The 18,423-nt window shown below is 46.3% G+C and overlaps 1 protein-coding gene across 5 annotated transcripts; it reads left to right on the forward strand.

Moving 5' to 3' along the window:
• Positions 1-2,410: 2,410 nt before the first annotated feature.
• On the forward strand, positions 2,411-18,421 carry MOG (myelin oligodendrocyte glycoprotein). 5 transcript variants are annotated; one of them, XM_030803064.1, is made up of 9 exons: positions 2,411-2,727; positions 4,729-5,076; positions 11,859-11,972; positions 13,347-13,367; positions 13,609-13,629; positions 13,905-13,920; positions 16,359-16,475; positions 16,779-16,799; positions 17,250-18,391. In XM_030803064.1, exons 1-8 carry the CDS (start codon positions 2,640-2,642, stop codon positions 16,789-16,791), a joined length of 738 nt encoding a protein of 245 aa, XP_030658924.1. In that variant the 5' UTR covers positions 2,411-2,639; the 3' UTR covers positions 16,792-16,799; positions 17,250-18,391. The 5 variants fall into 5 exon arrangements, with proteins under 5 accessions (XP_030658924.1, XP_003272055.1, XP_012358697.1 ...); XM_003272007.2 differs by lacking the exon at positions 13,905-13,920 and having other exon boundaries at positions 17,250-18,421; XM_030803065.1 differs by lacking the exon at positions 13,905-13,920 and having other exon boundaries at positions 2,432-2,727; positions 4,734-5,076.
• Positions 18,422-18,423: the final 2 nt, after the last annotated feature.

Consider the following 18,423-nt stretch of genomic DNA (forward strand, 5'->3'; position numbering starts at 1 on the left):
ACCATGCCTAGCTAATTTTTGTATTTTTAGTAGAGACAGGGTTTCTCCATGTTGGTCAGGCTGATCTCGAACTCCCAACCTCAGGTAATCTGCCTGCCTCGGCCTCCCAAAGTGCTGGGATTACAGGCGTGAGCCACCGGGCCCGGCCCCTATACCCCAGATTTCTGCAAGTGGCAACACCACTGGCTTCATTTTGCTGGTGGCCCCTCTCGCGTTCCCTTGTATATATCACCTTTGTCCAAAGACCATGTCAGCCAAGGGACTGCTCTCACAGCTCCAGGAATCCTCCCCTTTCAGGAAACTTGAGGCAGTTGAGGGCATGAAAGTAAATAAGCTGAGCTCTTCAGAAGCCTTGTATTGTAGTGGTTAAAAGAGCCAGTTCTAGGACTAGAAAGCCTGGCTTGAAATCGCAGCTCTGCCACTCCCTAGTGGTGTGACTTTAGCAAGTTCCTTTACCTCTTTTGTACCTTCCTTTTCTCACCTGTAAGATATGGGTGATAATAGTTTAATATTTGTTTTGTTATTGTGAGGATTAAAGGTGTTAATGCAAGTAAACCACTTAGAACCACGGCACATAGAAGATCTCAGTAAGGTGGTTAGTTTTTTTTGTTGTTGTTTTCAGAGATGCTGTGATTTCTCCGAAGTGGCTGTGATGGCTCGGCAGGCTCCTGACCCTCTCTGCTCCCACATGCCTCCACCCTCATCCTGCTCTCCCATCCAGCTTTTGACAGCTTGCTTGGTGCTGGACAATTGCATACATCCTATCGCCCCCAAACCCTGCCCAGAAGCATCTTGTGCATAACTCTCCTACCTGAATATGCATCAGGGAGAAAAAGTGTCCCAGGACATTTTAGGTTTTTGAAGGAGAAAATCCCCAGTTGGTAAAAAGCCAGGGATCCACAGTGGCCACTTTTTCCATGGGATTCACCCCTGCAATCTTGACTTTCAGCCACACAGCACCAGAGTAGCCAAACACTGCTTGTGTCCAAAAGCTGGCTGCCTTGCAGGGTGAAAGAATAAGCAGTTCCCAAACACAGCTGACCTTAGTGTCCTTCTAGCTCCTTATGCCCATCTCGGACAAAAGCAGAAATGTATGTCTCAGTTGTGTTTCTACCCCTTGCTGCCCAATATGAATTTTTGTGTTGCCCAATATAATTTTTTGTGACGATGGAAATGTTCTGTATTTGTGTTGTCTGATGAGATAACCACTAGCTGTAGTGCTATGGAGCATTTGAAACATGGCTAGTGTAATCAATGAACCAAATTTTTAATTTAATTGTAATTAATTTTAAGTGGCCACTTGCAGGGAGTGACTGCTGCATTGGACAGCACGGTTCTAAATTGAGCCTTTTTTCCTTATTTGATGAGGCATACTTGCCTTAAGATTGGGAAGTTGGCTGGGCACGGTGGCTCACACCTGTAATCCCAGCACTTTGGGAGGCCGAGGCGGGCGGATCACAAGGTCAGGAGTCGAGACCATCCTGGCTAACGCGGTGAAACCCTGTCTCTACTAAAAATACAAAAAATTAGCTGGCCGTAGTGGCGGGCGCCTGTAGTCCCAGCTACTCGGGAGGCTGAGGCAGGAGAATGGTGTGAACCCAGGAGGCGGAGCTTGCAGTGAGCCGAGATCGTGCCACTGCACTCCAGCCTGGGTGACAAAGCGAGACTCTGTCTCAAAAAAAAAAAAAAAAAAAGATTGGGAAGTCTATTTTTGGAACCAGTGCTACCAATGCTGGTCTCACGCTTGCAATTCTCAGCTGAGCCCAGAGGTGAGAGAAAGGTCATTTTCCATTCCAGATCTCACTCTCCCCTGTGACACTGAGGAAACTGGCAAGTGATGTGAAGGCTGGAGAGTGTGTCCTGTATGCTGGCTCTGTCCCTTCTGCCTGTGTTGACTGACATAGTTAGTTGCTGCCCTTGCTGGTCTCCCTTCCTCCAACCTTGCCTCTCTGAGCACACCTGACATTCATCTCATGACTTCCCTAAAAATATTCTTTGGGAACAAGAAACTAACAAATCCCAAGTGACCTATCACATATACAAATGTACAGAACAGAGTTTGGATTCGCGGTAGAAGAAAGGGAGGTTAGACATCAAGAAGGATGGTCTGGTGATGACAGTTGTGAGATAATAGAAATAGGAAAAAAAAATCTACGTTTTCTTTCTTTTTTTAAGAACCAATAATAATTTCTCTCTTTTGACTAGTCGGTAGGGCTGGGGTGGATTGGAGGAACCTTACATATTCCATGAACAAGCCTCTTCCTGAGGTCCTGTAAGTGATCCTTCCTCACTAATTAGCCCCTGGAAGACCCTTCAAAGGTTGGATCTACAGGAGGGAGTGGGGGAGGAAAGCCCAGTACCAGGCAGCCTCTGCTCCATTGCTCTGGGGGGGTGGGGAAGGCAAACCCTGGTCATCCCCTCAGTCTGTAGCCCTTTTGTCTGAGTGCCTGGCAAGGGTGACGTGGGGCTGTTTCTGCGGGCACAGCTGCAGCACTTACCGGAGTGGAGGCAGGGCCCAGGCAGCACTGCCCTCCAAGATCTTCCCTCGGGCTTTTCAGCAGTAAGGGGTCATGCACCCTAAGGGCCTCCACTTGGCTTGACCTTGCTGCGGGGGCTCTCTGTCCCCAGGAACAGTGGAGATGGCAAGCTTATCGAGACCCTCTCTGCCCAGCTGCCTCTGCTCCTTCCCCCTCCTCCTCCTCCTCCAAGTGTCTTCCAGCTATGCAGGTAAGGCATGGTTTTTTCCTGCCCTGGGGAGACCCTGAAAACAGAAAGGCTAGTTTCCTAGGGCTTAGCTCCTTCAATCATCCTCAAGTTGCTATATTATCTTTCTAAAACATAGACCTGCTGACATGCCTCCCTTCCTCAGAAACCTTCCGTGGGTGGTTCTTACAGCCTTCAAGATGGAGTCCAGACTCTTTTTTTTTTTTGAGACAGAGTCTCCCTCTGTTGCTCAGGCTGGAGTGCAGTGGCATGATCTCGGCTCACTGCAACCTCGGCCTCCCTGGTTCAAGTGATTCTCCTACCTTGGCCTCCCAAGTAGCGGAGACTACAGGCACCTGCCACCACGCCTAGCTAAATTTTTTCTTTTTTTTTTTGTATTTTAGTAGAGACGGGGTTTCACATGTTGGCCAGGATGGTCTTGATTTCCTGACCTGCTGATCCGCCCGCCTCAGCTTCCCAAAGTACTGGGATTACAGGCGTGAGCCACTGCGCCAGGCCTAATTTTTTAATTTTTAGTAGAGACGGGGTTTCACCATGTTGGCCAGGCTGGTCTGAAACCCCTGACCTCAAGTGATCTGCCCTCCTCAGCCTCCCAAAGTGCTGGGATTACAGGCATGAGCCACTGCGCCCGACCCAGACTCCTTAATGTGACTAACTCAAGGCTTTCCTTGAACTAGTTCTTACTTGTCTTTCCAGCTTTGTCTTTTCACCTCTCAAATTGAGATTAAATAATAACAACCTCTTGGAGTTCTCATCAGAATTACATGAAATATGTAACATGCTTAGCAGTGCCTGTCCATAGTAAATCTCAATAAATGTTTGTGGAATTATAATATCTTGTCATGTTTGAGACTTTGCTCTGCATAATCAGGCACCAGTAGGTTTTTATAAAGGAACCCAGCTGTCACGTGCAGAGGAGAAATAACCAGAAAGATTCCCATCCTCAGGGAACCACCTGACTAACAGAGGCCCAGTGCATCCACTCTCCAGGTCTAGGGGAGAAAGCAGCCTTGTTTCTTAGTAGCTCAGAGTCTGACTTAAGAAACACATCCACATAGAAAAAAACACGGAACTTGTTCGGGTCAGGGTCCAGGAGCCACAGTGAGGTGGAAGATACAGGGGAAGGAAGAGTGAAATAGAGCCATCCCCAGGGTGGAAGATCTCAGAGGAGAATTTGGGAAACAAGGTATGAACAAGGACTGAATAGTGAGAAGTGACGGAGAGACAGTTAAAGTGGATGGAGTGACAAAAGCAAAACCTCTGAGGGTAGAATAGGCAGCAATTTGGCCAAGTCCTAACAGGGAGGCCCATGGGAGGATTCAACCTCAAGATGCTGCACCACCTTCCAAGAGGGAACCTAAAGGCTGGGCTGAAGAGTCAGAGATGGCTGCAGCTGGCAAAAAGATGGGCAGATGCTGAGAGGAGATGATTGCTAGAATGTTCTGTCCAGGACATTCACAGTATCTCTATAACCAGAGTCTTTTTTGTTGTTGTTGTTGTTCTCAAGAAGGAAACTTGGGGCCAGGTGTGGTGGTTTATGCCCATAATCCCAGCTCTTTGGGGCCAAGGCAGGTGGATCACCTGAGGTCAGGAGTTCGAGACCAGCCTGGCCAACAGTGTGAAACCTCATCTTTACTAAAAATACAAAAATTAGCTGGGCGTGGTGGTAGGCGCCTGTAATCCCAGCTACTCAGGAGGCTGAGGCGGAGAATCACTTGAACCTGGGAGGCGGAGGTTGCAGGGAGGCAGAGGTTGCGGTGAGCCAAGATTGCACCACTGCACTCCAGCCTGGGCGACAGAGAGTAAGACTGTCTCAAAAAAAAAAAAAAAAAAAAAAGGAAGAAGAACACAATTGCACAATTGCAATCCTCCCTGGCTCTAGAATTTCATTTAAAAGTCGAGTGTCTTCTTCCTTCCCTGTTTTGAAGCAGCCCTTCTCATGACAGGCTTGCTTGCCAAGGTTCCCTCTGATCTTAAATCTCTTCCTTTTGGTGTCTTGGACAGGGCAGTTCAGAGTGATAGGACCAAGGCACCCTATCCGGGCTCTGGTCGGGGATGAAGTGGAATTGCCATGTCGCATATCTCCTGGGAAGAACGCTACAGGCATGGAGGTGGGGTGGTACCGCCCCCCCTTCTCTAGGGTGGTTCATCTCTACAGAAACGGCAGGGACCAAGATGGAGAGCAGGCACCTGAATATCGGGGCCGGACAGAGCTGCTGAAAGATGCCATTGGTGAGGGAAAGGTGACTCTCAGGATCCAGAATGTAAGGTTCTCAGATGAAGGAGGTTTCACCTGCTTCTTCCGAGATCATTCTTACCAAGAGGAGGCAGCAATGGAATTGAAAGTAGAAGGTGAGTAGTGCCATATACTATTAGGTATTAACTGTTGGGTGGCCAAGAACAATTATTCTCTCAACTGAGATGAGATCCCTCAACCCAAACATCTCACTCCTGAGAATGAATTCCATACAAATGTACACATCAATAAACAGAAACTCATGCTTAGAGATGTCTGTTGCATCATTATTCAGAGTAGCAAGGAAATCGGGATCAAAATCAATGCCTTTGAGTAGGTAAGTGACTGAATAAACAATGGTAGCCATACTGTGAATATTATGCAGGCATTAAAAAGATTATTTTAGCACAAGGCCAGATGGTTTGGAGGCCTTCTGTAAGGTATTATTGAGTGATAAGAGCAAGCTGCTGTAGGATACAAAAACAAAAACAAAAACAAAACCCTAGGGCATGGTGGTTTCCCTTGCAGCTACTCAGGAAGCTGAGGCGGGAGGCTGGCTTGAGCCCAGGGGTTTGCAGTTACAGTGAGCTATGATTGCACCACTGCACTCCAGCCTGGGTGACAGAGCAAAGACCTTCACCCCACTCCCTACCCGTCTCTAAAAAAAACAAAAACAAAAAACAAAACCCTTGGGCCCGGCGCAGTGGCTCACGCCTGTAATCCCAGCACTTTGGGAGGCTGAGGCGGGCGGATCATAAGGTCAGGAGATCGAGACCATCCTGGCTAAAACAGTGAAACCCCGTCTCTACTAAAAATACAAAAAAAAAAAAAATTAGCCAGGCGTGGTAGCACGCGCCTGTAGTCCCAGCTACTTGGGAGGCTGAGGCAGGAGAATGGCATGAACCTGGAAGCGGAGGTTGCAGTGAGCCAAAATCCCGCCACTGCACTCCAGCCTGGGGGACACAGCGAGACTCCGTCTCAAAAAACAAACAAGCAAACAAACAAACAAAAAACAACCCTGTATTTGTGAGCACACACACACACACGCCTGTGCTTGGTCCTAGTGAATAAGCGAGTAAATCAAATGTCTAAATATAATTATAGAAAGGAGATGTCACCTTTTGGCTGCACCTCCACTATTTCATTCTGCAGAATTGCAGAATTTCTTTTCTTTCTTTCTTTCTTTCTTTCTTTCTTTCTTTCTTTCTTTCTTTCTTTCTTTCTTTCTTTCTTTCTTTCTTTCTTTCTTCTTTCTTTTTTTTTTTTGAGACAGAGCCTCACTCTGTCGCCTAGGCTGGAGTGCAATGGCGCCCTCCACCTCCTGGGTTCAAGTGATTCTCCTGCCTCAGCCTCTTGAGTAGCTGGGATTACAGGTGCCCACCACCACACTCAGCTAATTTTTGTATTTTTAGTAGATACAGGGTTTCACCAGGTTGGCAAGGCTGGTCTCAAACTCCTGACCTCAGGTGATCCACTCGCCTCAGCCTCCCAAAGTGCTGGGATTACAGGCATAAGCCATGGTGCCCGGCCTCAGAATTTCATTTTCAACATGTTTTGCATGATGGGTGATTTTGGAGAATATTTTTTGCTCTATCGCAGGATGATTAAGATGTGGACAAGGTGAAGTGGATGGAGGGAGAGCTTTGAAAGTTAATTGCTATTTAATTGAAGAACTAAACTGTTTTGAGAGCCTGTGGGTCAGATCCTTTGCCTTTTCCTCCTCCCCACCTGCAGTGCAAACATCAGACAATTGATCACTATTGTATCTTGGAGGTGGGAGTGACCATTGCAGTGCTGGGACCAGAAGATGGCATTGTATGTGGAACAACAAAGCACTATTTCTAGAGACTGCCTGCAGGGATATGGAAATAGCTTTGTGTGTCTCAGAATGTTCTTCATACAGCTGTTTTTATTGGGGAAATTCTACTTGTCGAAAAGTTTGATAGTGAGACCCTCTCCAGTTTGCAGATTTTTCTCATTCCTACTCAACAACTTCCTAGCTCAGCAACTGCCTCTCTCAACAAACTCCCTCAGTTTCACCACACCAAAAAAGGAAGACAAGCCGGGTGCAGTGGCTCACACCTGTAATCCCAAAACTTTGGGAGGCCGAGGCGGTGGATCACCTGAGGTTGGGAGTTCGAGACCAGCCTGACCAACATGGAGAAACCCTGTCTCTACTAAAAATAAAAAATTAGCCTGGCATGGTGGCACATTCCTGTAATCCCAGCTGGGAGGCTGAGGCAGGAGAATCGCTTGAACCTGGGAGGCGGAGGTTGCAGTGAGCCAAGATCATGCCATTGCACTCCAGCCTGGGCAAGAAAAGTGAACTCCGTCTCAAAAAAAATAAAAAAATAAAATAAAAATTAAACAACAACAACAACAACAACAAGGAAGACAAAAAGAAAAGCAGCTAAAGACTTTGCCTCAGGGGAGAAAGTTCTCTTTTGGGTTGCTAACCACATTCCAACCTCCTGTTCCCACCTCTTAGTCTGCATGCCTAAGAATCTAAAAGGAAACTGTTTTACAAGTAAAAAGGGACCCTTTGCCTAGGCTTCGGAGCCAGGAAGTTGAGACAAATTTAGGAATGAGATAAAGTAATGTTATTATTGCAAGTCTCAGGTGTAACTACTTCTGCTCTTTCTCTGAAGAGTTTCTAATGTCTCTTTTTTACTTATTTTTTCTTGTCATTTTTGTGATTTTATTACTAGTTGTCTCTAATCCTTTCTTTAAATTCTTCATTATGAAACATAAAAACAAATGCCAGGCGCGGCGGCTCACGCCTGTAATCCCAGCACTTTGGGAGGCCGAGGCGGGCAGATCACCTGAGGTCAGGAGTTCGAGACCAGCCTGATCAACATGGAGAAACCCCATCTCTACTAAAAAATACAAAATTAGCCAGGCATGGTGGCGCATGCCAGTAATCCCAGCTACTTGAGAGACTGAGGCAGGAGAGTCGCTTGAACCCGGGAGGCGGAGGTTGCGGTGAGCCAAGATCGCGCCATTGCACTCCAGCCTGGGCAACAAGAGCAAAACTCCATCTCAAAAAAAAAACCACATACAAACCAGAGATAATCTTATAATGAGCCTCCAAGTGCCTACCACCTTGCTGCAGCACTTGTCAATCCAGGGACCACCCACTTCACCGGCTCCCCACTCATTACCACCCTCCCCTACTCAATTACTGAGGTAAATCCTAGGCAGCATGATCATTTCTTTTTTTTCTTTTTATTTATTTTGAGACAGGATCTGTCTCTGCCACCCAGGCTGGAGTGTAGTGGCATGATCTCTGCTCACTGCAGCCTCTGCCTCCCGGGCAGAAGCCATCCTCCCACCTCAGCCTACATAGTAGCTGGGACCACAGGCACACACCACCACACGCTGCTAATGTTTTGTATTTTTTGTAGAGACTGAGTTTTGCCATGTTGCTCAGGCTGGTCTCAAACTCCTAGGCTCAAGCGATCCTCCCACCTCAGCCTCCCAAAGTGCTAGAATTACAGGCACAAGCCACTGCACCCAGCGAAGAACATTTTTTAAAAAATAAATAGGCCAGATGCGGTGGCTCACGCCTGTAATCCTAGTACTTTGGGAGGCCGAGGAGGGCGAATCATGAGGTCCAGAGATCGAGACCATCCTAGCTAACATGGTGAAACCCCATTTCTACTAAAAATACAAAAACAAAATTAGCCGGGCTTGGTGGCAGGTGCCTATAGTCCCAGTTACTTGGGAGCTGAGGCAGGAGAATGGAGTGAACTCGGGAGGCGGAGCTTGCAGTGAGCTGAGATCGTGCCACTGCACTCCAGCCTGGGCAACAGAGTGAGACCCCGTCTCAAAAAAAAAAAAAAGCCACACACACACGCACACACACAATAATATAATTAAATAAATAAATAAATAACCACAATACTATTATCACATCTTAAAAACTCAACAAAAATTTCTTAATATCATCAAATACCCCGTTTATGGTCAAATTTTCCTGATTGTTTTATAAATATACTCTTACAGTTGGTTTCTTTTAGCGAGATTCAAACGTGACCCACCTGTTGACCTTTGCCCTTAGGGTTTCCCACGGTCTGAATTTTGTTGACGACATTCCCAAGTTGCTATGTAATACGGTCCTCCATGCCCTGTGTTTTTCTGTAAACTGATAGATGTGCAGGTGCAATGACATTTGTGTTTGATTTACTTTGGCAAATATAGTTCATCAGTGATACTCTATACTTCTTGTTGCTTTACATGCAGAGGCTAATAATGTCTGCTTTTCTCTCTTTTCTAATTATTTGTGAAAGGAAAAATGTGGGGGGTTGGGAGAAAAAAACCCTTAAGTATATACTCACTAAATCACATTGCTACAGGTAACTTCCATTAAGAACTTGAAAGTATGGGCCGGGCACGGTGGCTCACGCCTGTAATCCCAGCACTTTGGGAGGCCGAGGCAGGCGGATCACGAGGTCAGGAGATCGAGACCATTCTGGCTAACACAGTGAAACCCCATCTCTACTAAAAATACAAAAAATTAGCCGGGCGCAGTGGCGGGTGCCTGTAGTCCCAGCTACTTGGGAAGCTGAGGCAGGAGAATGGCGTGAACCCAGGAGGTGGAGCTTGCAGTGAGCCGAGATCGCGCCACTGCACTCCAGCCTGGAGACAAAGCGAGACTCTGTCTCAAAAAAAAAAAAAAAAAAAAAACCTTGAAAGTAAAGGTCGCTGCATCTTCTTTTAGGGAACACAATAATAGACAGAAGCCTTAGTCTACAGCTTGAAGGATTGTAATTATACCTAAGCAACCCTCCTGGACCAGTTTAACGTTATTAGCTGTGATGTATCCCTACCTTTGATGTCATTATCCTTACTTAGCTCCCTTAAAGCAGAGATCAAGATGAAAAGGGCTTCAGCTGCAGCATCGCACATGGAGATTAGAGTGGAGCTTTTGGATGCTGAGGAGCAGACCTAGAATGGGAAATAGATGGGAGCCACAGAAGTGAAGGTCCCCCTCCCTCATTGCTCAACCTACTCCACGTCTCCACGTCTGCACATCTGTTCAGTTACTGAATCCTGTGTAAGCTACCTTCTTTTTCTTTTTTCTTTTCTTTTCTTTTTTTTTTTTTTTTTTTTTTTGAGATGGAGTTTTGCTCTTGCTCTTGTTGCCCAGGCTGGAGTGCAATGGTGCGATCTTAGCTCACTGCACCCTCCAACTCCCAGGTTCATGCAATTCTCCTCCCTCAGCCTTCCGAGTAGCTGGGATTACAGGCGTGCACCACCATGTCTGGCAATTTTTGTATTATCAGTAGAGACAGGGTTTCACCATGTTGGCCAGGCCGGTCTCGAACTCCTGACCTCAAGTGATCCACCCACCTTGGCCTCCCAAAATGCTGGGATTACAGGTGTGAGCCACCGCGCCCGCTGTAAACTACCTTCTTAAAAGCTCTAGAAGAGGGCTCTTAACCTTTTGTTGTGTGTCATGCACCTTCGGCAAGCTGATGAAGTTGATAGACCCCATCTCAGAATTTTTTTTTTTTTTTTTGAGACAGTGTCTCACTCTGTCACCCAGGATGGGTTGCAGTGGCACGATCATGGCTCATTGCAGCCTTCACCTCCCAGGCTCAAGTGATCCTCCTGACTTGCTGAGACCACAGGCTTGTGCCACCATGCCCAGCTAATTTTTAATTTTTTTTCATAGAGGCAGGGTCTCACACTATGTTGCCCAGTCTGGCCTCGAGAACTCCTGGGCTCAAGCAATCTTCCTGCCTTGGCCTCCCAAAGTGGTGGGATTACAGGGGAGAGCCACCACACCTAGCCAGAAGAATGTTTTAAATACACCAAATAAAACATTTATACCAAAATACAGTTATCAAAATATTAAATTAAGAAGAGTTAGGGTGGCCCTAGTAATTAGTGTAATTTCAAAATAGTAATGAACATAAGCGATAGTTTGAGATTTCTGTGACTTTTCTAATGTGACATGAAAATATTTGTGATTTTTCTTTCTTTTTTTTTTTTTTTTTTTGAGATGGCGTTTCGCTCTTGTTGCCCAGGCTGGAGTGCAATGGCAAGATCTTGGCTCACCGCAACCTCCGCCTCCTGGGTTCAAGCGATTCTCCTGCCTCAGCCTCTCGAGTAGCTGGGATTACAAGAATGTGCCACCACGTCCGGCTAATTTTGTATTTTTAGTACAGACAGGTTTTCTCCATGTTGGTCAGGCTAGTCTCGAACTCCCAACCTCAGGCGATCCGCCCGCCTCGGCCTCCCAAAGTGCTGGGATTACAGGTGTGAGCCACTGCACCTAGCCAATATTTGTGATTTTTATTGACGACAAAGTCAAAGGTTCTGTTCATATTACTGTGGTGTATTGCTTACAAGCATAATTAAAATAAACACTAAATTTCAGTTTCAAGGTTACTGAAAATAAATATGTATTTTTTATTCCCTATTTAAGCTTTGAATCCCCTGACTTCCTATACCATTACCACTGTCCTAGTTCAGGTTCGTGTTGTTTTTTACTTTAATTGTTATCACAGTCTCTTAACATTTCTCCCTATCTTCTCCAGTCCTGTAGGTGCTAAATCTGATGTGGTCACTTCTCAGCTTGGAATCCTTCAGTGCACCCCCACGGCCTTGAGGATCAGATCTAAATTCCTTAGCTGCTCCTTAAAACTCTCCCAGCCTGACCCAATACACAGTCTTGACTTTAAACCACTTGTCATTCTAAATCACTAGCATTTCCTGGAAAAAAAAAAAAAAACCGTTTTTCCTTCAGGGCTAAGCTCAGGGACCAATTCTGTATCACCTTCTTTGAATCCTGAGGATATTCATTTCTTTATTTGACCTGATTTATTGGGCCCCAGGCACCATGCTGAGTGTTGAGGATTCAGCTCTGGGCAATGTCGGTCCTGCCTTTCAGATCCTTTCTACTGGGTCAGCCCTGGAGTGCTGGTTCTCCTCGCGGTGCTGCCTGTGCTCCTCCTGCAGATCACTGTTGGCCTTGTCTTCCTCTGCCTGCAGTACAGACTGAGAGGTACAGGGCAGAGGGTGGGTGGATCAGGATCCTTCCTTTAAATGAGCTGGCTTCTTGGAGCTACACCACTTAACATGTATTTGTGGGTGACTTCTGGGTTCAGAACTTCTTCTCACTATTGAGTGATAAAGAAAAAAAATAACTCCATGATGAAAGAGTTTTACATCTTACGGAATGCTTTCATATGAATAATCGGACTTAGCATTTCCCTATGAGCTAACTATGGCATATAGTAACCCCATTTTACAGAGGATGCAACTGAGGCCAGGAGTAGTTCAGTGACTTACTCAAACCGATATAACTTATAAGTGGTAGAGCTGAGGCCTCTGTGTCATACGTAGCAGCTCTATGCAACTTGGGAGTGTGTGAGCTTCAAAGTCAGACAGGTCTAGGCTATTAGGAATTTTGAATAAAGATACTGAAGTGAAAGTCTCTACCACACAGTAGGCGTTCGAAAATTGTTTCCTCCTTCTCCATTCAACACTGAGGACTCAGGTTCAGCTGCTGATGAAGCTCCTCTTTTTTGCCTAGAGCTTTCATTCTGAGCCTTCTCCTCCTACCAAGTGTCTCCCCAATGCCAGAGCAGGAAGAGTCTCCACTCCTCCCCATGCCCCACCTCCCATTTGTTACTAAGAGGAGAGGAGAAAGTAGCAAGGAGGGTATGGGGAATGTTTTGGGGGAATGGGTGTTGGTGGGATCAACAATAAAGTCCTTTCTCTCACCTTGAATTCATCCCAGATGCCTGCTTGTTTACTTCCACACAGAAAAAGGCCTTCAGCCCACACGGCTGAGCAGAAAGAATCTGAATGTTAGAGTCAGGCAGCCTGGGTTTGAATTCCATCTCAGGTACTGAACTAAACAGCAAAATTCTTTGATTCTCCAAGCCTCAGTTGCCTTGTCTGTCAAATAGAGAAAACATCCTCCCTCCTAAATTGTAGGGAGGATTAAAGTCATGCAAAGTGCCTACTACAAATCCAGTCACAAAGTAGCTAGCTACTCACTAAATGTTCAGCTCCTCCTTCCTCATTCAGATGGGAAGTGGCTTTAGATCTACAAAGCGGCAATGCGGTGGGCTGGAGCAGCACTGTGAACTGAGAATCCAAGAAAAGGGGCAAAGAGCAGCTGGGAGGTAGTAGATCCTTGTGCTGGCTTGGGGCATTGCTCACATTCTTCATTCGCTATTGTATCTAGACTATAGCTAGAGAAAGAGCCGCAACCCTTGGCTTTAAATCCAGTGCTCTTCCTACTCTCCTAAGGTTGTTTCCGGGCCGCAGAGAAATAGCCTGCACAAGGGGCCCAGGCGCTGGGTGTGGGAGGGTCCCCACCGAGAGCCAGAGCATGCAGGAACTAAAATGTTGCCTTTTTCTATTTTAGGAAAACTTCGAGCAGAGATAGGTGAGTTCCAGTCATCATTTCTCCCAATTCTTGCCCTTCAGTTTTTTGGCATAACGGATATTGTAGCGTTCTCGGACGTCTCTCTCTCTCTCAATACCCTGTTTTCCCCTCAGTTTCCCTTTCTCTATGGTGGGTGTGTCGTGCCTAGAACAAATTTTAAGTAATTAAATAACAAAGACTCAGGATAAAAGATCCTTTTTGAGTGCCCTGCTAAACCCATTTCCATTTGTTTCTCTTTCAGAGAATCTCCACCGGACTTTTGGTAAGTTCTGGCATATCTAGGCCCTCCCAGGTCAACTTGGTATTTCACTCTAGTTCCAGTCACCTGGGGGAACAAGGACCCCTGGCTCCTGGTTGGGTCCCTTCCTCTCTTCTCTTTTCTTTCTTTAAATAAGAAGTCATTTGCATTTAGGATTGGTAAAATCATAATAAAAATACTCATGTACTGTTTTTATGTGCCAGGCACTATTCTAACTGCTTTATGAAAACGTTATCTTATTCTGTTTAACTCCTTATGCACATGATCTCTCTTTTCAGGAATGGCAAAACAGAGGTAAATAGACTGTTTTTTTATTTTTTATTTTTACTTTTTTTGGTAAATAGATTGTTGACACGTAAACCTGATGTCTGGTTGGGGAGGTGAAACAAACAAAAACAAGACACAACTGTATCACCTGTACTTATATTTCTGCTTTACAAACTCAGGATGTTTCCATGAGTACAGAACATGACTAATCAGAGAAGACCTCATGGAGGAATAGAAAAGCCACCAAACCCCACTAGGAATTGACCCCTCAAGGACATGGTTTATAGCCTTTTTGTTCACTGCAGATTGCCCAATGCCTAAAGACAATGGCAACAGAAGAGCATCCAAATATTTGTTAGATAAATGTTGCAGAAACTAGAAGGTGTCATTAGGGCACAGATGGTACCTTCTCTGAGCAAACTTCCTTCACTGCCCCTCCTCCCGAGCCTGTAGGTGACTCTACTCTTGTCACCTGGCACACAGAGTTCTATCCTATGATTTATGAAATTAGACCAGTGTGTGGACCGCCCCCCCCCCACCACACACACACACACGTCTTTACACACCCAAAGAGGAGGAATAGTATCTGTTTTGGAGGACTTGACTATGAAAGGTCTTAACTCCTTTTTGTACCATGAATCTCTCTGGCACTCCAGTGAAGTCTAAAGGACCCCTTTGCAGAATGTTTTTAAATATACACATAAAATAGAACACATAGGATTGCAAAAACAATCATTGTATTGAAATATAATTATCAACCGATAATCACATTTGTGATATAGTAACATAAATGTTTCTTTTTTTTTTTTGAGACGGAGTCTTTCTCTGTCCCCCAGGCTGGAGTGCAGTGGCGCGATCTCGGCTCACCGCAACCCCCACCTCCTGGGTTCACGCCATTCTTCTGCCCCAGCCTCCCGAGTAGCTGGGACTACAGGCGCCCGCCCATACGCCCTGCTAATTTTTTGTATTTTTAGTAGAGACGGGGTTTCACCGTGTTAGTCAGGATGGTCTCGATCTCCTGACCTCGTGATCCGCCCGCCTCGGCCTCCAAAAGTGCTGGGATTACAGGCTTGAGCCACCGCGCCCGGCTTTTTTTTTTTTTTTTTTTGAGGCAGAGTTTTGCTCTTGTCACCCAGGCTGGACTGCAATGGCGCGATCTACGCTCAGTGAAACCTCTGCCTCCTGGGTTCAAGCAATTCTCAGCTACTCCCGAGTAGCTGGGATTACAGGTGCCCGCCACCACACTCAGCTAATTTTTGTATTTTTAGTAGAGACTAGGTTTCACCAGGTTGGCCAGGCTGGCCTCGACCTCCTGACCTCCCACCCACCTTGGCCTCCCAAAGTGCTGGGATTACAGGCAGAAGCCACCGTGCCCGGCCGTAAATGTTTCTTTAGCAAAAGTAATACATTAAGTAATGTAGCAGCAAGTCTAATAACCTGTAATTTCTTTCTTTCTTTCTTCTTCTTCTTTTTTTTTTTTTTTTGGAGATGGAGTTTTGCTCTTGTAACCCAGGCTAGAGTGCAATGGCACGATCTCGGCTCACGGCAACCTCTGCCTCCTGGGTTCAAGCGATTCTCCTGCCTCAACCTTCCAAGTTGCTGGAACTACAGGCGCATGCCACCACGCCCAGCTAATTTTTGTATTTTTAGTAGAGATGGGGTTTCACCATGTTGGCCAGGCTTGTCTTGAACCCCTGACCTCAGGTGATCTGCCTGCCTCGGCCTTCCAAAGTGCTGGGATTACAGGCATGAGCCACCAGGCCCAGACCAATAACCTTTAATTTCAAAATACTAATAAACATAAACAGTATTTCAAGATTTCTGCAATAACTCTAATGGGAATGAAAACATCTATGGCTTCCATTGGTAATTAAGTCACAGGTACTGCTCATATTGTGGTTAGTTGTAACATGTTTTGTTTTGTTTTGTTTTGTTTTGTTTTTTCCAAGACTTGGGGGAATGGGTGTTGGTGGGATCAACAAGAGTCTTGCTCTGTGGCCCAGGCTGGAGTGCAGGGGCAGGATCTTGGCTCACCGCAACCTCCGCCTCCCAGGTTCAAGCGATTCTCCTGCCTCAGCCTCCCAAGTAGCTGGCATTGCAGGCATGCGCCATCACACCCAGCTAATTTTTACACTTAGTAGATACGGGGTTTCACCATGTTGGCCTGGCTGGTCTTGAACTCTTGGCCTCGTGATCCGCCCACCCCAGACTCCCAAAGTGTTGGGATTACAGGCGTGAGCCACCATGCCTGGCAGTTGTTACATTTTTAATGAAAGAAAATGTTAAATCCAGTTATTGAAAATAAGGAGGCAGTACTTTTCTCATCCCAGTTTGTGGACTCTCTGAATTCTGTCCCCAGAGTCCTTTGGTGTTCTAGGACCCCAGGTTAAGGAACCAAAAAAGACAGGTGGGTGGGGCATGAGGGGAACACATGTTAACCCTGTTTGTTCTGGTGAACAATTCAGATCCCCACTTTCTGAGGGTGCCCTGCTGGAAGATAACCCTGTTTGTAATTGTGCCGGTTCTTGGACCCCTGGTTGCCTTGATCATCTGCTACAACTGGCTACATCGAAGACTAGCAGGTGCAGTGGCTGGGCAGCAGGCAAGACCACCAAATAGTGGGGGACCAAGTCAGCTCTGAATGGGAAGCCGAAAGAGAATAGAAACAGGACTCAAGATTAGGGGAGCTGGGATTTCCTTATTCCTCTGTCCCCATGCCCAACCCCAGGTGCTTCTGAGAAACTGTGAAGAGAACCACTTACTGGATCTGTGGGCCCCCCCAGTGGAAAGGGCAGTGTGGGTCACTCCAAATGTCCATAGGGAGGATGTGGGGAAGGTGCTGTTCATCTTCCACTGATCACTTATTTCTTTCTTTTTGTTTTCAGGGCAATTCCTTGAAGAGCTAAGTAAGTTCTCTTCTCTCTCTTATAAGCAGAGAATAAAAAGCCAGGAAAGGGAAACAGAAGCAACAAGAGGAAGAGGGGGGCTATTGAGGGATCACATTCCCAGAGGAAAGGAGGAGCTGGAGAGCCTGGGTGGAGGGAAGACTCCTCCTGGGAGGTAGAGGGGAAAGAGGCCAGCTGTTAGAGACACATTTACAGGTGGCAGAGAAGCTGGAGGCACTCCCATCTGCCACCTGATTCATTCCTCCTTCACTGCCCCTAAGCAGGAATCCCACCCTAGCTGGTCTCATTGCCCATTCCACAGCAACTGCCCAGTGCCTCACCTCTCAGATCGACCATTGAGGCAGGAATGGAGACAAGATGACCCAAAGGGCTTTTCTTCTCCCTAGTTCAATGGTTTTATGATACATACTACTGACATAGGTTTTTCAAGTTATTTTCTCCTTCTTCTAGGAAATCCCTTCTGAGTGATGTCACATCTTGGCAGGGGTGGAGGAGAGCCTGGTTGCCCAGGGATTGGTCCTTGGGGACATCTCATCCATCAAGTTGCACACTCACTGGCATCTTTGCTATGGGGACATTCCAATTTGCACTTTCAGGAACACTCTGAATTCCAAGTAGAATTGATTTCCCTTCTTCTCTCATCTACCTTTTCTCTTCCTTCATTTTCCCATTTTTATTACCCTTCTTTCCATTTCTCTCTCCAGTCTTCCACCTGGAAGCCCTCTCTGACTAAGGACAGGCAGGTGCCCCTCTCTCCATCAGAGGACACCTGTACTGGAGAGCAACACAGGATGGTCTCTGCCATGAACTGGAGGCCAGGAATCTCCTCACTGAAAATTACAGTATGATAACTTTGCAAATGGTGGTTGTTTCTTCCAAGACTCCAGCCCTGATTGCGCAAAACTGAGAGGCATGTGAAGGGAAGGAAGAGGAAGAGTGCAAAACATTGAAGAGAGAGCTGAGTGAGCTGAAGAGTGAGGATATGGGTAGCTCCAACCCAAACCTGGAGATGGGGGGAAACCTACAGAATACTAGCCAGAGCTCCACCTTGTCTTGGTAGCCTACTAGGGACCTGAGGAAGCAAAAATGAAAGCTGGGCAACATGCCTGCTTTAGAATGTTTTCCTTCTACTTACACATCTTCCACAGGTCTCAGAATCTTTCCTTCCTTTCATCCTTTTCCTCCTATCTTCATATCTATCAGAGTATCCACTGTTTATTCAACAACTACTACTTGATGGTCAGACACAAACAAGCTAGGTGCTAATTAATAACGATACGAGTTTTGGCCGGGCGCGGTGGCTCACGCCTGTAATCTCAGCACTTTGAGAGGCCGAGGTGGGCGGATCACGAGGTCAGGAGTTCGAGACCAGCCTGGCCAACATGGTGAAACCCCATCTCTACTAAAAATACAAACAATTAGCTGGGCATAGTGGTGGGCGCCTATAATCCCAGCTACTCGGGAGGCTGAGGCAGGAGAATCGCTTGAACCCAGGAGGCGGAGGTTGCAGTGAGCTGAGATCATACCACTGCACTCCAGCCAGAGTGACAGAGTAAGACTCTGTCTTAAATAAATAAATAAATAAATAAATATAATACAAGTTTTCGTATGCACACTTCTAACC

The sequence above is a fragment of the Nomascus leucogenys genome, chromosome 22a, assembly GCF_006542625.1.
Source record: "Nomascus leucogenys isolate Asia chromosome 22a, Asia_NLE_v1, whole genome shotgun sequence".
Classification (NCBI taxonomy): Eukaryota; Metazoa; Chordata; class Mammalia; order Primates; family Hylobatidae; genus Nomascus; species Nomascus leucogenys.

Coding starts and splice junctions, on each gene's coding strand:
- MOG (XM_012503243.2), top strand. CDS start 2,640: ATGGCAAGCTTATCGAGACCCTCTCTGCCCAGCTGCCTCTGCTCCTTC. Junction 5,077..11,858: donor AATGGAATTGAAAGTAGAAG/GTGAGTAGTGCC, acceptor CCTGCCTTTCAG/ATCCTTTCTACTGGGTCAGC. Junction 16,476..16,778: donor GCTACATCGAAGACTAGCAG/GTGCAGTGGCTG, acceptor TTTTGTTTTCAG/GGCAATTCCTTGAAGAGCTA.